This window comes from Rattus norvegicus, chromosome 2, assembly GCF_021556685.1.
Source record: "Rattus norvegicus strain SHRSP/BbbUtx chromosome 2, alternate assembly SHRSP_T2T, whole genome shotgun sequence".
In the NCBI taxonomy this organism is placed as follows: Eukaryota; Metazoa; Chordata; class Mammalia; order Rodentia; family Muridae; genus Rattus; species Rattus norvegicus.
Window position 1 is genome coordinate 36,901,361 of NC_141535.1, and position 22,795 is coordinate 36,924,155.

Sequence of the window (22,795 nt, forward strand, 5' to 3'; positions counted from 1 at the left end):
GCCCGCTTGCTAAGCCCACTGCTACACCACAGTCCTTCAGGGCATTGTCTCCTCTCAGCCCTAGTAAGGCCCCCATTCTCACAGAAGGATCTGCCAAATGGAAAGTCGTAACTCTCTGGAGCAGTGCTTCTCAACCTTCCTACCAGTGCAACCCTTTAATAGCTCCTCATGCTGGGGGCCCCCAACCATAACATTATTTTCATTGCTACTTCATAATTCAACCTTGCCACTGTTATGAATAATAATGTAAATATCTGATATGCAGGATATCTGATACGAAATGCCTGTGAAAGGGTAATTTGACTCACACAGGGGTCTCGACCCACAGGTTGAGAACCACTGCTCTAGACTGCTCTGTTGAACTGAATCTTCTTTCCTGAACAAGGGCTTGGCCCCTCAGGCCTCACAGGTTTCCTCAGGCAAAGCTGTTCTTCTTCAAAGACTTCTAATGTTTAATTCACATGATCTGATTTTCACCTGTGCAGACAAGATTTCCCCTCCTCTCTAACAAAGAGCATTTACGTTCATGGTATGCTTGCCTTTTCCCAAGACCACACATGTCTAACAAGAAAAATAGCAGAGAGAAATGCATAAGATGCTTATAGCTCACTGATTTTCTGATTACTCCACCCTCAACCTTGATTATGCATCTTTAAACTCATAACAAACTTTTTTGTCTTGTTTTAAGACAGAGCTTTGTTACACAGAACTCTATCTGTAGACCATCACAGGGATCAGTCAGCCTCTGCCTCCCAAGAGCTGGGATTAATGCAAGCAGCATCACACTCGGAAACTTAGTTGTTCTTTCTTTACCCCCAAACCTTTTATGGACTCCTTGAGCTTCATATATCTAGTTTACTTTTTCTCTTTTGGACAGGCCCAGACTCACTATGTAGACCAGGCTCCCTTTGAATTCCCTGAGATCTGACTGCCTGTTTTCTGAGTACTGGGATTAAAGGGGTACACCCCATGCCTGGTTGGTTTGTTTTTTAATATTACAAAAAAAACAAGTTATAATGCTGAAAGAACTCTGAAGGCTGTCCCTCTAAATGAAATCTAAACAAACGATTTAAAACAGAATTTGCTAATATTGAGAGGCCTCAGAGGGTGTTCCTGGGGCCTGTTACACACACTGAAGTGGAGACACAACCTGTTTAGTGCCCGTTTTCAGATGTTACTTCTTCCCCTTACTTCCATGACATTTACTGTATTAGTGAGAGATCCAAGGGAGACGGCCCCGGCAGAACAACCTGCCTGCAACCACCGACACCAAGTGGACCACAGATGCAGGCGTACGAGGACACTGAGCACGCGCCTCACAGGGCACATGTCTTTAGGAGAAGAAGAATATACTCTATGTTCCCTCTGGTGTTTTTTATGTCCTTACTTATCTCAGACTCTAGGGAAATAAACCAATAACTTCTGAGAGCTCGAAGTCATATGTAAAGCAGAATAATCTACCAACAGATGATGTTAGCATGAACTACTATGAGGGAAAAGATGTTTGGTACTTAGACAAGAGGCACAAAAACCTAAAACAAGGGCACTGATCCATGGTAGATGCTGACGACGCTTACATCTGGGTTCCTGAGCTCTGAAGGCCTGATGGGATTGTTAATGGTCAAAGCACTGGCTATGATAAAAGACTAGGCATATTTTAAAAGTTAGGCTCAGGATCAGAGTCTGGAGAAGGGGAACCAGGCACCATGGAGGACTCTGAAGTGGCAAAACAAACACGAAGCCCTAAACCGAGAAGCAGCCCAAGAAGCAGGCCAGCGGGATGCACGAGGGAAACGAGGCTTTCCAGCAGAACAAAATGGAGCAGTAGCTCCTCAAGGGGCCAAAAGCCAAGGCTGTGAGGAAGGACCGGCTGTTGAAGGGATGAAGAAATCTGGCAAGCAAGGAGCCCTAGCTGAGTGAGCACAGGCTCACTTCCCTGACTCAGAAGCTATCTCCAGTTGGTTTCTCCAGTGGAGACTCATGGGTCTAAAGGCAGTTCCCACGCCCAGCAACAGAAGACGGCCAACAGAAAACAAGCGCAATAGCAATTGGAGTGTCTTTGTCCCATAATCCATACATCCACCCACCCACCCATCCACCCAACCATCCATCCATCCACCCATCCATCCATCCATCCACCCATCCATCTACCCACCCATCCATCCATCCACCCATCTATCCATCCATCCATCCATCCATCCATCCATCCATCCATCCATCCACCCAACTATCTATCCATCCATCCATCCATCCATCCACTCATCCATCCACCCATTCATCCATCCATCCATCCATCCATCCATCCATCCATCCACCCATCCATCTACCCACCCAGCCATCCACCCATCCATCCATCCATCCATCCATCCATCCATCCATCCATCCATCCACCCATCCATCCATCCACCCATCTATCCATCCATCCATCCATCCACCCATTCATCCATCCATCCATCCATCCATCCATCCATCCATCCATCCATCTATCCACCCAACTATCTATCCATCCACCCATCCATCCATCCACCCATCCATCTACCCATCCATCCATCCACCCATCCATCTACCCATCCATCCATCCATCCATCCATCCATCCTTCTTCCTGTCCTTCCTTCCTTTCCTTCTTTCTTTTCCTTCCTTCCTCCCTCCTTCCTTCCCTTTTAACCTTACAGCTCCATTGCATATATAATATACTTACAAGAATTATGTTTTATGGAATTTCTGTGTGTGTGAACATGCATGTCTGTGTGTATATGTGTTTCTTTGTTTTGTTTTGCTCTTCTGACTTGTTTGTTATACATTAGGTGCCTGTTTGTGTTCTAATGAGAGAAAGGGTGTGGATTTAGATGGGTTGGGAGGATCTGGGAGGATAAACCATAATCAAAATATATTGTATGAAAAATCTGTTTTCAATTAAAAAACAGAAAGAAAGAAATCTGGCAAAAAGTAAGCTGTTCCTTGTACCTGAGACGACAGTGACCACTTCCATTCCTTTTTACCCCTGCGTTCCTGCTGCGACATCTTTGCCACCTACAGCCAGAATGAAGTGTTGTTCTGGAGTCTGCTGTACAATGTAATAAACTTTTGTAAGTATATATGTAGATATAGATATGAGTATGTATACTTATGTGTTTGCATATCTGAATATGGGTATGTACATGTAAAGTATATATGTAGATATAGATATGAGTATGTATACTTATGTGTTTGCACATCTGAATATGGGTATGTACATGTGAGTGCAGGTGCCTTAGGAGGTCAAAGGTCAGAGAGCAGCATGTGCAGTCCCCTGGGTCTGGAGTTACAGGTGCTCGGAAGTGACTTGACATGGGTGTTGGGAACTGAATATATATCGGTCCTTTGCAAGAGCAGTATTGCTCTTAACTGCTAAGCCATCTTTCTAGCCCTAGGCTTAAAATAATAATATTTAAAATAATAACAACTTTAAAAAAACGCCTTTTAATACCAGTATTCAGGAGGCAGAGGCAGGTGGATCTTTTGAATTTGAACCAGCCTGGTCTATGGAGCAAATTGGAGGAAAACCATGTCTCAAAAATCCAAAATCCAAAATCAAAAAAAAAAAAAACAAACTCAAAAGGGAAACATGTTGTAATGACCGTTGGGGCTAGTTTTTGCTATGGTATAAGGACACTAGTTTTAATTTGGTGCTTAGTCTACACACCTCCTTAAACTAGGAGAGACTAGGTTAAAAGTATCTATACTTGACCTGGGGACGTAGGTCAGGTAATAACCCTACATCCGTACAAGGTCTTGGGTTCTAATCACACAGCATTGTCTCCTTAAACTCAGGACCCATTTATCATCACCACAACAGTTAACTTCTGCCTTTTTAGTCAGTAATTGGCTAAGATGAATTGGCAAGCTCACGCCTGAAGCTCTAAAAAATAAATACTATTACAATGGAGCATTCTCTTTAATTGTCTAAAATTGTCTAAATTAAGCCTGCAGAATTCAAGCTCTATTCACCAGACTTCCTCGTGTGTTTATTGTGTAGTTAGCAGATGTCAGGAATAAGACATCTTATGTCATTCTTCATGAACAAACTATGCTCTTATCAGCAATACAGCTCGACAGAAGCATGGGTGGAGCCCTTGACGGTTCTCAGTGAATGACCGAGGAAGGAGCACTTGCCAGTCCTGAGAAATGTCGAGACTTCCGCCATCACTGCTTGATCACTGCTGCCTTCTGATATTTGCTGCTTTTAACCAATGGAATAAGGAAATATGTCTTTTTCTTTTTTGGTTCTTGTTTTCTATTTTTCTTTTGATGGGATAAAATATACATTTAATATTCTAACAACTTGAGTAGTATTTGATATCTACAAATGATTATAATAGATATATGTAAATTGTGCAAACTAAATCGTATCATTTATAAAGTAGGATATTGACAACACTTGTTATATATAATACATAAAATACACTATTAACATACGCTTCCTTTCCTTTCTTCTGAAATGGACACTTCTGGTTTCTTTGAGAAGTTAGGTCACGTCGAATGGCATTTTGTTGAAGCAGACACAGATGCAAGGATACTTTGCTAAAGCAAGCACGTGAAAGGACTCACGACACACACATATCCATTCATCTTATACCGCATTGCTGAACTCCATCTGTTGTGACTCCACAGAGAGAAACGCACCAAAAAACGTCTGGTGCTGTCCTGGCCGCTTCCTGCTGCTTCTGTGGATTGGGCAGAGTGATGTCAGCTGATACAGACTCACAGTCTCATGTGGTGAGGCAAGGCCCACGGGAGGACACGTGATGTTTGGAGGGACTATAATAGGACCCAGTGGACAGTGGCAGGAGCTTGCAGAGCCAGCTTTGCAATGCTTCGTTGGTCTCACATCTTAGTCTTCAATGCTCTTCACTTTGGCAGAGAACTTCTGATGTCTCTGCTGGTCCTGGTTGCTCCTGATGACTCGTAGCTGTTTCTAACAGACTGTGCCATCGCAGCTGATTCATGTTTGCTATCCTGACACCACTGAACTGAACTGCTGATTAGATTTACTCCAAAGAATAATTTCTAGACAGATACATTTACCCCCCCACATCCTAATAACCTTTCTTTTCTACTACCTCCGGGAGCGAGGGGGCTAGAAGGGAGGTTAAAACATTTAAGAACCCATATTGAACATAGGATTTGAAAAATCAAAGCCTGGGGTTGGGGATTTAGCTCAGTGGTAGAGCGCTTGCCTAGCAAGCGCAAGGCCCTGGGTTCGGTCCCCAGCTCCAAAAAAAAAAAAAAAGGAAAAAGATAAAGAAAAAAGAAAAAAAAGAAAAATCAAAGCCTATATCCTTTCTTGATTGCTTTTTCTCTGGCCTGGAATTCACTATGTAGACCAGGTTGTCCTCAAACTTAGAAATCTGCCTGCTGCTGTCTCCTGAGTGCTGGGATTAAACATATGTGCCACCATGTCTGGCTAACAGCACTTGCATTTACAGATGCTAGGCTACCTATACAAGAGATAGATGCCCTCAATCTGTGATAAAACTCTTTTCAGTTTTGTTATGTGTGTGTGTGTGTGTGTGTGTGTGTGTGTGTGTGTGTGTGTAATATGTATATATGTATGTAGGTATGTATGTATGTATGTCTCTGAACACCGTAAAATGGCAGGTTGCATCAGCACACTGCTATTTCTTTCTTCATCACTCCTACACCAATCCACTGCCAGTGGTTGCTATCCTTAATTCCTTTCAGTTGCACCCATGCATTCTATTTAAGAATCTGGAATATGTCAGTGCTTTGCCATTATAATGCTGGTATGAACTTTGCCCTATTCTGTCTGTCAAGTGCAACAGCATCTGTAGGTAAATCCCAGGTGGGAAGGAAGAGGATACGCAAGGTCACCTGGAACTTAAGGTGAATCTTAAGCTATGGTTTGTTTTCATGAGTCCATGAGTTGGTTTTATTTTTAATGAACTTCATGCATACCAGATCAGTGCACAAACAATCTCACCCACTCACACCCACAGTGACAGAGGCATCATCTGACCCCCTCAATTCTTACAGTTCCATAAGTGGAAAACAGAAACTTAGAGTGGTCCTTACCAACATCTCTGATTACTAACAAGGCTGAGCTCTTTTGTATTTCTAGGTACCATTTGTGCCTCTTTCAAATTATCCCTTTGTGTCCCTGGGTGCCTCCCTGTCCTGACTGTAGGCTGCAGTCCCCCATTTACCTGAGGATGCTGTACTAGTAAAATGCCTCTTCCTTTTCGCTAGCATTTGATCCCTGCCCAGATATCACAAGGATGCCATCCTCTATGGAGTTCTAGAAATTGTAGCTTAATGGACCTGGGATGTGTTTTGGTTTACTGAGGAAGACTATTCAATGGTTTCCCCGCTCCCCATAACCAGCTCCTGCTCCTGCACCAATTACTGAAGACTTCTCTTCTGAGGCTGCCACTCTCACCTTTAGTCTGATGAACATTTACTAGATGCTGATGCTGTACAGGCCCAACAGAGGCACGAAACAGAGCCAACATTTAGCTGTTTGGTGTAGTCTGCATGGTATCTGGCAAGCACTCACCAATGACTTCTGTGTAGCCTGGAAAGTTAGTTACCTTTCCTGACATTTTTTTCTACTTAGAAAAAAGGTTGTCTCACAGATGGGTGTGAGAGTTCAATTGGACAGCTCTGAACTTACTTATACAGATGTAGTGTTTTAAACCACCTACTGGGAGGAGGAGAGCACTCTGGTCAGCTCTGTGCCACACGTAAGGTTTTCATACGTTTTGTTAACCCACTATCTATTCGGAGGCTTTGAAATGTGAGTGTAAGTGATCTCCCCAGATGTAGCACCTTATACCTGGGCACACCCCAGGGACTCACCACCTGCTTCCTTAGCTTTCTGTTGCTGTGACAAAATGCCTGAGACCTCAGCTCACAGTAACAGGAGGACTCCATGATCTCACGGTGTCTTTACATGGTCAGCTGCCTATGCTGCTCTCGGGGCTCGTGTTAAAGCAGTGCATACTGTGCTGAACGCCAGGTAGATGGCACCTCGAGATGGCTGGGAGGCAAACACAGAGGGGCATTTCCATCAAGGCCATGCCTTCACTTCTTCCCTCTAGGCCTTAGCTCCTAGAGCAGTGGTTCTCAACATGTAGGTCTGAACCCCTATGGAGCTGAACAACTCTTCCTCAGAGGTCATCTAAGACCATTGGAAGACACAGGTATTTATATTATGATTCATAATAGTAGCCGAATTATAGTTATGAAACAGCTATAGACTCTCAAATTAAGATTTTGGGGGAGGGGTCAGGGTTTCTTTGTTTGACCTTGGCTGTCATAGCTCTGTAGACCAGGGTAGCCTCAAACTCACAGAGTTCCACCTGCCTCTGCCTCCCAAGTCTGGGATAAAAGGTATGTGCCACCACCATTTGGGCAAAATCATGTTTTCAGTTTTAATTACTGTGCCTAAGGGAGCCATAAAACAAAATTCCTCTTACCTGTGAATCCCTTGCCCAAGGACACATACTTCCTGAGATGCTGGGGCCATTGTTCATGTAAGATAACATGCCACACGTTTCTACTTCCCTAAACAAGCTTGACGGACTCAACTGCACCCAATGTGCTTGATCACACCTAGATGAGACGTATGTAGGCAGAAAGCACATCAGGATTCATGCTTGCCCTCGAATGGACAGGAAGAATGTAGCCTTGTGGATATAAGCGCCTGGCTAACATAGCTCATGCCATTTTCTGGGAACTCCAGAATGGACCTGGCCAAAGTCCATCATCCTGGCCAGTGTTTAATTAGTTTGTTTCAAATTTGGCTCAAAATTGTCATAGTGGCCTTATTCTTGCCCAGTGGGCTTAACATAGCAATGAAAATAATTTTTATGGTGGGGGTCACTACAACATGAAGACCTTTCTCAAAGGGCCGCAGCATTAGTAAGACTGAGAACCACTGTCTTAAAGGTTCTACCACCTCTCAACACATGGCTGGTGGGCGACTTAAGCTCTAAACGTACGCCATCTAGTGCAGCATGGCAGAAATCACAACATGTGATCTCTACAATGTGAGCGGCTTCGCTGTGGCTTGATAACATACTCACATTGGAATGCTAAGTCTCTTACAGGGATGTCCCATTATCCTGAAATGCCATGCTGTAATGAATATGCAGATAAACTATAAAAAGAGACCATGTGGAGCTCCTGTGTAATGGGTTAAACTGTGTCTCATCAAAAGCATTTGTTGAAGCTCTGACCCTTGTGTGATTCTGTTGGGAGATTTCTTTTTGTGAGATAATTGAAGTTAAATGAGGTCACAGAGCTGTGATCTTAACCTGAAAGGACGGTGACCTTGCATTAAAGGGAGCAGATATGCATCTTATGCCTTGTCACACACTGAGCAGAGGCCATGTGAGCAGTTGCACAGTGTGGGAGTCAGATGGGAGCTCCCACCTCAGACCTCCACAGCCCAGGCTGACCAAGACAGTTTGAGCTATGCAAAGAGAGAGCAATGCTGAGGTATCCCCAAGGCACTTGGGTCTCAGCCACCCTTAGGAAAGCGTCACTGAGCTCCTAACTCAGAACTTCCCAGCAGATTTCCTCCTGAAATCCTGGTCCACGGAAACTGAGAAAATGAAATGGCTGTGTACCTCTCTGGCCATTTTGGCTAAAATGCTATGCCTCAGTGGACACTTGGAATGTTTACTGGGCACATACATGTGTAAAGAAAGAACTATTAAATACAGTTTCATATTTCTCCATCTAAGTACTAACCCTGTTAAGCACAAGAGACCTGATGAGTTCAGGTATGACCAGAGTAGTCAGTCTTTGGATCATAAGTTCACGTTTCTATTCATTAAATTTAAGTGGAAAAACACATTAAAGCCTAAATAGCATCTAGTATCTGGTTACTTTCTGGACTGGTAATATCTGGACAACTCAGTATTATAAGACTAGCTCCATTTTATTAAAGCCTGGGTGAAATCACTGACTTTGAATTAATTTAAATTTTTATTTGTGTAGCTGGGGCTTATGTGTTACATTATGGCTGTCTTATATCCATTGCAGAAAAACAAAACAAAACAAACCATTTAGGATATATTTAATTTTGTCCTTAGTGATAAATGATATGTATCATTTTTTAAGCGCCTAATCCTGTAATTGTAGCTTTTAAAAATTACTGCCTATTTGTCCTGGAAGGTATTTAACAGTAACTACATTTACCTAACAAGTTTCAATGCAAACACAAACACAATAGTTCTCTTTCATGACTCTGATTCAGCCGCAGCATACAGCCTAGACTCTCATACTGCTCACATAGGAATGGCCAAGTACAGTGACTACTCAGGTGGGAGGAGGGCAGCTGTGGATGCAGACCCGAAGCATCTCACAGTAAAGTCTAAACAGCCAAACAACAGATTTCACAGTGGCTGCTGACTAACAGGTAGAGTGCTACTCTATACTACCGATATAATCACATTTAGGGACATGGGTCTCAACATAAAACTTAAAGGTAGGACAAGGAAATCTAATGTGACAACTTTCCATATCTGGAAAACATCTGAAAAAGAAAGCCCAGAGAAGAGAGAACGGTAGGAAAAACCTTGCTCTGAATAAGAAGCTATGCATGACGGGGTCTGGGGAGGAAGCTCAGGGGCAAGGTGCTTGCCTGGCAGAAACCCAGAGCATGACCCCTAGGGACACTGGGGGTGGGGCGAAGGGGGAAGCGGTAATAAGATAGTAACGGATATTCTAAAGTTTTTCATTTATTATTTTTATAGTGCCAAAGATGACCCATACTGATGATCAACTAGGGGGTGAAAACGATCGTTTGGCACGAGAAACTCAATAGCCTGCACACTGAGGAGCCAAGACCACACTGCTGCACTCTGTCAGGAGCTGCAAATTAAACGGAAGTTAACAAAACAACAAAAACCAAAACCGTACTTCAAATTGTCATAAAAAATAAAGTTTTGTATATTTCTGATTTTGCAGATTTTCAGTAATTTCATGGGAATGCTGGGAGTGTCGGGAAAATAAGAATCTGGAGAAAGGCAGGCTTGTGATGCTAAGGAGGCAACTTTGCCTTAGGGATACAGCATCACAGGTGGACTCACCCAGGACGTGCATCATGTGCAATGTCTGTGAGCCCTGGAAGTGTTAAGGAGACCGGTAGCATGGCTCTGGCATATTAGCAGTATCTTACCAATGCTACAGTCCAGACCACGAGATCCTCAGATAACAACTCAATCCCATCTGCAGCAAACCAATTTGCTCTACTATAAACCTTGCAATACTTTGAGAAGTCAGGGAAATTTTTCCATCGAGCTAACAGTCCGTGATGGCTTAAAAAGGCTTAGATTTGTGAGTGTGCACCCTTCTTCATCCAGCCTTAATTCTGAGTGAACGCAACTAAGAACTCAACACAAACGTAATCAATGTGAAACAACTCTGGAAATAACTATACAATGCCAATTACTATAATATCAGAAACAAGCTCTAGAAAAATTCAAGTACTTTTTACTTTTGATCAAAGGTTCTCACCTTTTTCTCTTTTAAGAAAGGTTAAAGCCAGGGCCCTGAAAACACACACACACACACACACACACACACACACACACACACACACACACACACACACAAACTCCACCAGTGCCCAGAGCCCTGCATACATACATGCCTGCTCTAGCATAAACTGAACCTGTGAGAGCCAAAGCTACAATTTAAGTTGTAATTACAGTGCCTAAGAGATCCATGAAACAAGAATGCTTCTAACCTGTAAGCCCCTTGCCCAAGGACAGACATTTCCTGAAAGGCTGAATGCTACCGTTTATGAGAGATAACAAGCCATTTGTTTCCACTCCTCTAAACAAGTTTGTTTGACCCAACTACATGGGATGTGCTTGATCACATGTGGGCGGGAGGTTATGTCAGGATATATGCTTGGCCCTGATTGGAACGCATTTGAAATAGGGTGAATTAAGAGTTTTGCCTTTTTAAGCTCCTGCAAAATGTGATTCGGGGATATTTTCTGGACAGACCTGGCTAGAGAGTTCATCAACCGGGTCAGCATTTAATTAAAGCATGCTTCAAATTTGGATTTATCCTATAGTTGTGGTCTTGTTCTTGACCAGAACCCAGGGCCTGCATGCACATACACACAGGTTTTACGATGAACTACACTCAGCTCCCAGGTCATTACTTTTTAAAAAGTTTACATGTTTGTATGTGTCTGTGTGTGTGCATGCCGGTGGGTCAGAGGTTAGACGAGGGTTTGGAGCCCCTGGAGCTGGAGTGAAGGCTGGGCCACGCAATGTGGGTATGGGAACCAAGCATGGCCCTCAGCCCGAGCAGCAAGAACACACACTCACTCTCTCTCTCTCTCTCTCTCTCTCTCTCTCTCTCTCTCTCTCTCTCTCTTGCTGCTGAGTGTTCTCTTTCATCCCAAGTGTCCTTTTTCTTCTTTTCCAAGGGATTTGTTACTTGAAATGTCTTACTTACTTGTAAATGAACAATTCTCTGAAACACATCTTCTCTCATGCTCATCTCAATATCAAAACGAGAAAGCCTTTTGTCTGCTTCTGTGCTTGCAGCCCGCACTTCTCTGTCAGATGACACGTGCTGAGGGAAGTCCAGCATGGTCCTTTCCACTGTGGAGGGAGAAAAAAACTATGAATCTGACAGGACCCATGGAAGGGGCAGGAAGCCAAGTATCTCCTTGAGACGAACAATTATGCTGAAATACAGTTTTCATTCTGTGAGTTCTACAAAGGCTCTTGACGCTTTTATCAAGAGTCAGTCTTGGGGGTGGAAGCTGGCTGCTCTACTGGGCAGCACTGTGAACAATAAGCCTGTGCGCTCAGCACGTATCAAAGTACACGCAGGGCACAATCGATTAACTGTGAATTATAAAGATGTAGTTCCTATGCGGAAGTGTCTTATGATCCTGGAAGGAGGGGACCTGGTGCACAGAAATAGATGCCAGAACTGTGGGTCGTGGGATGAGCGGCAGCAGCTTGGAAGGGCTAGGATGCAGGGTGGTGTGCTGTGGGGAATGACTGTACAAGGGACTGAAAGCGGGGCACCCAGCTGGGACAAAGCAAACCCATCAGCGCAGCAGGAAGGGGCTTGTGTAAAAAATGTTCTCAATCGTCCCCAGCTTCAGGCTCCTTGCAGAGTCTGATCTAAATTGTAGACCCCAGCCGAAATGCACATATCAAATGAACAGAAAACATTCTCAGTATCCTCCATACATCCAGTAAGCACTGGATTCGCAGCTGCACCTCGAATGATCGTGATAACGGTCTGCTCTAATCGTCACATGTTAAAGTCAGCTGTTGGGTTTTCAGATATTTGAATTGTGCAAAATCTCTGAAATGAGTGAAATAGCAGTAATTATAGAACTTTGGGGATGGTTGTGGCTGGTTACTCTGTGACAGGCTATGCGTCTACTACCTTCAATATTATTTTGTTCTGAAATAGAGTCTTACTATATAGCCCAGGCTGGCCTTGAACTTATGATTCTCCTGCTTCAGCCTCCCGAGTGTCTAGAATATTGGTATACATGCCTGGGCTTACCATCAGAATATTACCTGTTTTATAAAGTGGTAAGAATTACATAAGCAGTACAGAATAGACACAGGTCACCCTTTACTCAGTAAGAAACAGTTCAATTAAAATACTGCTATACTTACGCTGGTCCTCTTAAAACATTGCTACTTTAATAAAAATGAAAAAAAAAAAAAAGAAGAGACCAGCATCACTGAGGTGAAATCTTAAACAAACAAACAAACCCAAAAAACATTGCTACTAGTAAAGCTACTAAAAACATTTCAGAAATAGCAGAATAAATGCATAGTTTCTACCACTGAGCCATACCTCCAGCTCCATGTACACATTTCTAAAAATATCAAATTTTGTAATTATACTTTAGTACTTGACTTAGTAGATAATTTTGTACTTGATAATTAAGGAAAATGTATCACAGATTAAACTTTTCATTCGTAGAGTACTGTTTTTACAGCTATAGGCAGTGGTTACAATTTCTGCTCACTAAAAAGCAATTACAGTTTTTCAAGAACTTAAATGGGTAACAAAGTAAAGTGCAGGAGCCTAAAACTGGAAACAATCCTGAACAAGAATTCACCGAAGACCATTTCTTTCTTTCTTTCTTTCTTTCTTTCTTTCTTTCTTTCTTTCTTTCTTTCTTTCTTTCCTTCCTTCCTTCCTTCCTTCCTTCCTTCCTTCCTTCCTTCCTTCCTCCCTCCCTCCCTTCCTTCCTTCCTTCCTTTATGACAGAAACCTGGAAACAGACTTCATTTTCCCTGCCAAGCTATGAACAATGCTGTCTGTGCCCAGGCCGGACACAAACACCAGGCACATGGCTACTGCAGCCTGCACCCCAGGACAGGCAGGTAAGAGGGAGTTAGTTTTGAGATGTCTACTCCCTCAGAGGCTTGATGGTTTACCTGTAAAGATAAACTTAGGGAGAACAAGATCAAATACTACAAACTTCTGTAAACATTTAAAACACTCATTTTGGGGAGACCCAGGACCGCAGAGCTGTTCCTAAGTCAGTTCATACCTTCTCCCCTCCTCACTGTCTTCTCCCTTCTCAGGGAGGCGCACACTGTAGGCCAGTGCGCCAGCCTGGCTAAGGGGCAGTCACTGAAGAAGAAAAGAGACCTGAGCCAAGAACAAACCTGTGCGGCAGGAAAAGTCTGTCATCCCTGAGGCTGACAGAAGGACGCAAGCAGACCTTTCACTCGGGCGTTTCCAGTTAGGCCTTAGAAGATGCAGTAGCCACTAACCAGGGAGAGGAAGGTGGCAGCAGGGATTGATATGGAAGCCGGCACAGAAGACACCCATGTCCTTATGACAGTGGCAGGACCCGTGTCCTTATGACAGTGGCAGGTAGGGGCTAGCAGGGGTGGAAGACCAGACACGAGAGCCTTTCAACTTCCAGAACACACAGAGAAATGTTTCTGATATCCAGTTTGCGCTTCTTATTTTTAAGTGTAGCCTACATACACAGCCAAGGTTGTTCAGTCACGATTATCCTCTAGAAATACGTCCCATCCTTAGTGGTAAGCAGACTGAGTCTTCACTTGTGTAAGTCTAAGGATGTGCTTAAATTACACAGACGAAGATGAGAAATGAAGAAAGAAAAATCAACTGTCAACAACTCACCGTGACCTGAGACACTAATCACTGCGGTGACGTGAAGAGCTGACTTGGGGGCATTTTAGATGAGACCAACACTGAGGTTGGTGAGCCTGGAGTTCATTGGCCTCCAAAGGCAAGTAGTTTCATACAATTAGTTATGAGCCTGACTAGAACAAAAAGCAAGTCAGGATGCTCCAGCAGGGTCTGAGGATCACAGCTCTGGCCTGCCAGGTTTACATTTACTATTGTCCACACTTAGTGAGCCGGCTCCCAGTGAGATCTCTCTTCACTCACGCGTATAGCACCTGAATATTTTCTTCAGTTTTCCTTCTAGCCTTATACACAACTGTAGTTGGCATTAAACTCTCAGCAATCCTTCTGCCTCCGCCCTTCTGTATGTTTTTCTCCTAGGCTGTTATGTACTTTTTTAAACTATGTTTTCAATGTCTACATGGAGTTACTGAGAAGGATGTTTCAACATTTATCTACCAAACTGTGTCTCTAATTCTACAATAATGTGATTCTACACCAGCAGACTTTCAAGGCTGGTTTCTGAGCCTTGGATAGAAAATCAGTACCTACTTAGACATTAATTTATGTAAGAATCGTGCCTTCATTATTTCTTTGGAATGAATTTCTAGATGTAGGGTTGCTGGGCAAGTGTATGAGACTCTTAGCAGCTCTGAAGGACAGAAAGCAGGGGGAGGAAAGTGCACACTGTGCAGCACCTACTGAGGCGCACAGGCCTTAAGTAATCCAATCCTAAGCTATAGTCGGCCTTGGGGAAGCGTCAGTTTCTTGTGAAACTGGATAACTGACTGTTCAGACGAGAAAGGTAAAATGGCTGTAGATTCCACCACATGAAGTACTGGCGGGCTCACGTCTCCACCCACCTATGTACGTCACTTCTATGTCAGCCAGCACCTGCAGACAGTTCTCATAAGTTACTTCTTTCAGGGCGATTGTCCCCACGGTGTCGTACACCTGCTTGGTCTGTGCTATGAGCTGCTCTGTCCTCGTCTTGATCTGCTCTGGAGAAAGGTCCCATCTGAGAACATTCCTGCCAGCCGCAGTGTAGGAAGACATAGCTTGAAGAGGAGAAGCCAGCTCCTTTCCCAGTGTCATTGTCAGCTGAAGCCTGGAGCCACCAGCTCTAAACAGAATTGAGGAAAAAAAAAAAGAATAGAAATTAGGGACTTCTGTTGGCCGGAAGCTAAAATGTAAACGTATAATGCAATCAGATACCAAGTAAGAACATTTCAAAGGGAAACAACCCTTCCCCAAAGGGAAAAAGTGAGTGAAAGCATAACAGTATTTCTTATTTGCTTGCATAATTATAGGTTAGTGGAACTTTTTTCTATTCAAACGTGGACTTGAATATATAAAATCATACAGAAGAAAGTTAGCTGTCAGATACATGACAATTGTCCTTTAAAAATTAAAGTAATCTTTCATGTGGTAGTTTCTAAGAGTACGTATTTTAAAAAATTATAGGTTTTACTAAATATTACAAATATTCTCTTTTCATGTTAGATATTAATCTCCCCCCGTAATTTTATATAAATAAAAATAATAATTTGTCTGTGCTAGAGGTAACACACTGTGATAAAATAAAAACTGTCAGTAAGGACACCAGTCCTTATCCCATCTAAAAGTACTGACACTTGGCTTGTATGAGTCTCTCTCTCTCTTCTCTCCCAACTTCGACCCTTGCCCTAATTTTATAAATGTCATATTTACTAGACAACAGTTGCACAGCGAATGTTCAGGCACTGGTGGAAATGTTTTCCATGTGGTGAGCTGACATTCCGAGGCCCTTCAGAGACACACACACTCTGTGGTCACTCTCACATACTGAGAAGACACTAAAGCTATCTGCCCAACGTGACCTGTGTGACCCAGTGCGAGCTGGGATTAGAAGTCAGGTGGTAGGATCTAGATCCCTACCCCTAGCTTAATTTCTCTTACCTTTCAGGATCCGGAACTAGCCTTAGGAGTAGTTCTTCCTGTTAATCAGTGAGATACCTGAGGCTCGGAGGCTAACTCACGTTTAAGGTCAGTTGCCCACACAACACATGGTGCAGCACTGTGAGGGGCCCTGAGGGTTAAACGACAGTCTGACCAGGCTCCCGATGCTCTAGTAAGGAAGAGAAGCTCAGGGATACATGAAGCTGCACTGCTTTGCGATGGGCACTAAGGTGGAGCACACAGGGCAGAGGGAACTCTGAAAGACTCCACGGCCGATGGTGGGAAGAACACTGAGCAAGTCAGACAGACTATCTAGAGGCAGAGAACACGTGACCGAGAAGCTTGAAAGAGAAAGAGGAAGCAGCCAACGAGGAGTCTTGGGACTCATTAGAGACACACACCTTGATCTGTGGCTGGGCTGAGGCGGGTCTGTTGGGTTGCTTTTGTCTGTTCTGTGGTGCTAGAGATTGGAGCTGGAGCCACAGGCATGCAAGGTACTGCGCTGTCACCAACCTGCACCCAGCAGCTGCTCTCGGACTCATGCTGCAGGTCGGGGGCACTGACAGGGCTTCACTGGCTGAGACATGGGCTAAGCTTTATGCCTTAGAGAATGCGGCTATCTCCCCCAGTAACTAGGAGACACTGCATTAGGAAACAGGAGAACCGCAGTGATATAAAATTGCAGAGACAATATGTCTTGGTGTGGACGCAGCAGGGGAAAAGACTCAAGGGCAATGCTCAGAATTCAGAGAGAACACAGCAAGGGACTTTTGGGGAAGAGAGAGAGAGCAAGAGAGTTAAGGACATGCTACACGTGCACTGCCGTGAAAGCGGAAGTCACTGATGTTAAATGTAGCTGCACTTACAGAATGGCTGAGTTGGCCCAAGAAGTATGGACTGACTTCACACAGTCAGTGAGGCCGAAGAAGGACGAGGCCAAGCTGGGGTTGAGGGGAGCTATGAAAGCGAGCACTGAGACAGGAAGGGAGTTTGCACCAGAGTCAAACATGCAGACAGCAGAGCCTCGGTGCAAGACAGCTAAAGAGATGCACTGCTAGGCTTTGGCCGGAGCCGTGAGCAGGAAGTGCTAGGGCTTGAGGCTGCAAGAGGAGGAAAGTGTGAGAGAAATGTGGCTAAGAAAGTGAGGAGAGGGGGGTTGGGGATTTAGCGCAAGGCCCTGGGTTCGGTCCCCAGCTCCGAAAAAAAGAACCAAAAAAAAAAAAAAAAAAAAGAAAGTGAGGAGAGCCAAAGGCCAAAGGGTCAAGCATAAAAGAGCTAGACCTGAGGACAGGAGAGACCCACACTGACCTCACCTTCTCTCTGCAACACTTCCTATGTGACACTGGCGGAGTCTCACTCAAGGCGGGCACTCTGTTTTGCTGAGATATTTTAACCTCTTGTTATCAGCAGAATAAGAGTAAGACTGTTCCAAAACCTGCCCATATGTATTAAGGTGCAATTTAAATATTTACTAATTAAATGTATTGAAATTGGTTTTTTTCTGAGATAAAGAAAATATTTTAAAAACACTTAAAGTGGCAGCTACTGAAAAACCAATAAAAAACTGGCCAATGGAAAAAACTGGATAAAATATATAAAAGTTAAGAGGGCGTCTTAATTACTTAGTTTAGTATGTCACAAAATTCTCAATCCTAAAAAACACTGGAAATCAAAGACACAGTTTGGAGTCTGCAGCTAAGCACACCCGTGGCTTGCAGAAGATGGAAGGCGGGCACCTATGTTGGCCAGATCATGGCTGCTTACAGCTCCAGCTTCAGGAGATATGGCATCCTCTTCTGGACGTTGTGGATACTGTACTCAGATACACATCCCTCATCTCAGACACAGCAATACACACATACTTAAAAAAAAACCCAAAAAATAAATCAGAAAAAAGACATGGTTTATAGTAATATACAAGAGGAGGGTGAGAAACCACAAGAGGTAACCTAAAAGTCTGTGTCAGAGCAAGAGACATGGAGACCGCACTGATGGTCCAAAAAGAAACCTTTCTATTCCTTTCACCAGGAATCAAAATGTTCAATTAAAAGAAGACAGAGCACAAGGCCCCTACAGCTCAGGAAGGAATGGGATGTAAAACATGGATAGGGTAGTGTAAGAGAACCGGAGCTCCAATCTCTACAATGAAAGCTCCAGGCAGATGGCAGCAGTGCTGACAGTAAAGACACTGCGATTTGCTCAAGGGCTGGGGCAGAAGAGACGGCCCAGCAGGTAACAGCACTCACGCTCTCCTAGAGAGTCTAGGGTCACTTTGCAGCACCCATGCCAGGCAGCTCACAACTGCCTGAACTCCAGCTCCAAGGGATCCCAAACCTCTGGTCCCTAGCCTCTCGGGGCACCTGTATGTATGTACACACACACACACACACACACACACACACACACACACACACACACACACCACATACAGACACGCATGGGGGTGGCTCAGAGGGAGAGGGAGTAGAGATAGACAGACAGAGACAGACAGACAGACCAATAAGAAAAATGTTTAAGGAAAAAATGAACTCAAAAGCAAAGCAGTATAAGTCCCAAGGAGTTTCCCTTAAATGTCTGGCTCATGTAAGAAATCTGGAGAGGAGAAATAATGGAGTCTAGTTTGGATGGACTGTCTATGTGAACACTGGAGTCAGCCCCGAGCCTGGGGGAAGAAGGAAGACAGAACCAGAAACAAGTCTTTAAATATGGAAACGACCAACCACCTTGTTGGAAGAGGACAGCAAGTGCAGGCCACAGAGTGCCAAAGCCACACTGGGAGCCTCAAAGGGTTGGTTTCTTTGCTATGGCACGAGCTCTACAGGTGCTTTAGACAATGGTGGAGATGCTGTGGGGTGGCACTGCAGGCCAACAAGGCAAGGATGGAGCAAAGACAGCTAGAGGGAAACGTTTTCTTCCCGGTTGGGTGGATTTTAGTAGAGACCAAAAAGTAAAGGAAGCGCTGCAGCTGACCTGGGCGAAGCTGGCTCATTGTTCACAGGGAACACCATGGCTGCAGCCTAGAGCACGGCAGTCGCTCAGATGTGTGCGCTTCCTGCCACTCATCGAGCTCCTAGCCACACACGCATTTTCTTCTTTTCTTATAGTATTTCTTATAGTGTTACATGATACGTATACATCCTGAAGTTCACCCAAATTCTTGAAAAACTTGACGAATATTTCCTCCCAGTGCATCCCACCCCGACAGTCCACTCTGTTTTAAGGAGCACGCCTCTAACCCAGAGCACAAGCTTGGACTGCTGTGAGAGAGAGTGGTCCCATTCTCACCGCTCCCCGAAACTGAGGCAGTCTGTGCCCCTGACCAGCTGGCAGCCATCCTGTGAGAACGGGTAGGATGTGGTGTGCAATGAAATGAACCCTGAGTAGTAGAAAAAAGGAAGAAACTAAATATTTAATGATCTCACTGAGCTCCTAGATCAACTCACTCTGAAGCCTGACCCAGAGCCAGATTTTCCACTTACGTGAGTCAATAAATCTGTTCTATTGTTTAAAACCATTAAAGTCCAGTTTTAGATTTCTGGGCTTCATATAGAATCCTAACTGGTAAAGGAAACCAAATGAATTAGAAAAAAAGAAAGGAGGAGGAAGATGAGGAGGAGGAGGAGGGGGAGGAAGATGAAGAAGAGGGGGAAGGGGAAGGAGGAAGAGAAAGAGGAGGAGGGGGTATGGGGGAGGAGGAGGAAGAGGAGGAGGAGGAGGAGGGGGAGGAAGATGAGGAGGAGGAGGAAGAGGAGGAGGAGCAGTTACAGAAGCAGTACCCATAGTCCTGTAGAGGTCAGAGTGAGGGCTCTTGTGTGCTTCTGGTGAGTCCACATGTGTTATTCACTGTGGCCTTTATCTCTCTAGAATAACTATCCCTGTGACACCTCATGGCTACAGAGGGCAGAGGACTTTGAGAAAAAAGGAGCTATGACCATGACCATGACTGACTGTTTCTGCTGAGGTCCTTGGACAACTGAAAGGTTGGCCTTGAGGTGCTGGGACGTGAACAGCAAATTGAAGAGTGTTGTCTGAGACACAGAATTTCTGCCCCTCACTGCTATTCCTTGAACCAAGCAGTAGTTCCTGAGACACAGAATGTCTGCCCCTCACTGCTATTCCTTGAACCAAACAGTAGTTCTGAACAAGTTTTCATTATTTTTAAAGAGCTTTAATAAAATGACGCTAGACATTTCCCTCTGGAAACCTTCCCCGGTTCTCACTTAGTTCCTGATGCTTAACTGAGACTGTCAGTGCTGCCATCAGGACAAAGGGACATAACTTTGCATGGTCTCCACTGCAACTAATGAAAACTACCCACGCTCTAACATTATGCTTTCCCCAGAATTCAGGGGACCAGAAAAGAAGAAATCCCAATGCTACAGCTAACAGGACATTAAGCAGTTTACTTTAATATTCCTTTAAAATATTTATTTACTTAGTGCATGTGTGCAGGCACCTGAGTGCCGTAGCACACACATGAAAGTCAGGACAACTCTCCAGCGTTGGTTAACACAAGGTCTCTTTATGGTTCTGTTGCTGTAACCGTGCACTCCAGGCAGCCAGCTTGCAAGCCCCTAGGTGAGTGTCCCTGCTCTGTGTCTGATCTCCCCACAGAAGTTCTAGGACTCAGACTTTTACATGGACTCCAGGGACTAAACCTGCTCGCACTCTAACTGCTGCACCATCTGGTGGGTCAGGTCCTCTTCTTATCTTGGATTTAATCTTAATATCTTTCAGGAATTACAGTTCTTGTCACCAGAGGAAGGCTGTTAACAGGAATAGGTAGTTTCCCAATACTGTAACATCTGACCAAGTATTTTCTCTTTGAATCATCTCAGCTTCCCCTCTCTTGCCTTCATTTTGATGTCCATCTTCTTTCCTTCCATGACATTTTCAAACTCCTTCAATGTTCTGGACGCCCTGGTTATTTCCTCTGCCCTTTGGCACCTCTGCAGCCTTTGGGAGGTGCTCCTGGGAGGCAACAGCATACCCTATGCCATTCTGGAAACTGTTTGCTCCTTTGAGAATCTAGTGAGGACTTTTGAGTTTTGCCCTGAAACCTATGAAAGTTGAAAGCAGGAGGCACAGCATGAGCCTGCAATGCTCTGTGGGAGTTACTAAGTGCAGTTATTAGAAAACCATAATCTAGACAAATCGGAAACCTTATTGTCTCTCATAAAACAATTCTTCCTTCCCTCAGCAGAAGCCTAGGCTCTTCATCACTTCTGTCCTTCCTGGTTGTCTCTTTCTCTTCACAGAACTTTAAAAAATTGTGTGAAACTTCTAATGAGGAAATAATGGTACCTCAGGGTGGTGGACAGGAAGGTGTAAATCTGAGGGTAAGATACCCTGTGTCCATAGAACCAAGGAGGTGCTCAGGCAGAGGAGGGAAGGTAGATAGACATGGATGGGTCACCAGGTTCCAGTTTTGCTAGGACATGTGAGCAGGCCACAGTTCTTCTGAGTTACTAACTGCAAACATCTTGTCCCCCTGGACTTATCAGCCTTTGAAGTGTGTTGAAGGCCCACCTCTTCCTGTTGCCAAGGCTTCTTTGGCTACCATATTTCCCAGATCTTAGCTCCTGTCACCTTTCACCTGAGCATTCACTTCACTGAAGTTTCTATGTCAACTTGCTCTACCGCAACAGAACTATAGTTGTCTTGTAGTGCAAACCGCACTGGGACTCACACATCTCATTACTTCCCATGTTTCCGACAAGTCCCCGCCTCACACAGTGCTCATCACTCATGCAGGATGAGCCCGGGTTGATAGACCAGCAGCAGCAGCAGCATCTCCGACATCTCCATGAAAAGCTTTATGCAGGAAAGTGTTTTAATGGAGCCAGGGCCACTCGGACAGTTGATGTACAACACCCACACCCCTAGGACATAAATGTCCCTAACATGTTCCTGGATCACATTACATGGTATGTATGCTTCCCGAGCATGGACCCCATTCTATGAAGACCTTGGAAAGTATGTCTAGTTTTCTAGTTTTTGCCGAATGCTCCTCTGTGGACGCGGCTGAGGCGTGCACTCAGTCAGCTCCTCATTCTGAACAGCCGTGCATGTTGGTTTCATTTACTTCTGGTCTGGCTACTTCTGCCAGAAACATCCCCTCTAATCCTGATTCTCCTGCTCACAACTGTCTTTCTCACCCATGGCTCTGACTAGATAATGTCTTTACAGATCAGTGGCCATAGCTCAACCCTAGGCTCCTTCTACAGCATAAGACGCTTTAAAATTTATTTTAATTCATTTGTTTTAAAGACAAAGTTTTCACTGCAGCCCTGACTAGCTTCAAACATGCAGCTCTCCTGCCTCAGCTTCCCCAGTTGATGGAATTACAGGCTCCTCCCAAGGCACTCTGGTTCCTACTCTCTACGATGATGTCATCACACAGGTGAAAGCAGGTACAAGGTAGAACAAGGCTTGTTATTGGACGAGAAGGAATGATGGGAGGGAGAAAAGTTTTAGAGAGAGGAGGAAACTGAAGCAAGAGGGAGAAGCAGTGGAGGGAACGTGGAGGCAGATGTTAAGATTCTTCTCTGCACATTTACAGGTTGTTATGAATATTCTTAAGGGATGGATGTGTACAGGGCTTTGTATGATTAGGTGGGCAATTATATCTTATCAAGTGGATCAGAGGTTGTTGTGTTGTGTGTTCTTTCATGTGGCCAT

At 44.3% G+C, this 22,795-nt stretch overlaps 1 protein-coding gene across 14 annotated transcripts in view; it reads right to left on the reverse strand.

The window, feature by feature from the left end:
* The window catches only part of Nln (neurolysin), a 99,102-nt gene that overhangs the window by 48,479 nt on the left and 27,828 nt on the right, over positions 1 to 22,795 (reverse strand). For all 14 annotated transcript variants that reach the window (XR_015658157.1, XR_015658158.1, XM_087614569.1 and 11 more), the window contains 2 exon segments: positions 15,040 to 15,299; positions 11,483 to 11,631 (listed from right to left, as the gene is read on the reverse strand). Coding sequence is in view for 12 of the 14 variants with exons in the window: in NM_053970.2 (NP_446422.2) it covers positions 11,483 to 11,631; positions 15,040 to 15,299 (409 nt within the window). In the remaining 2 variants the exon portion in view is untranslated.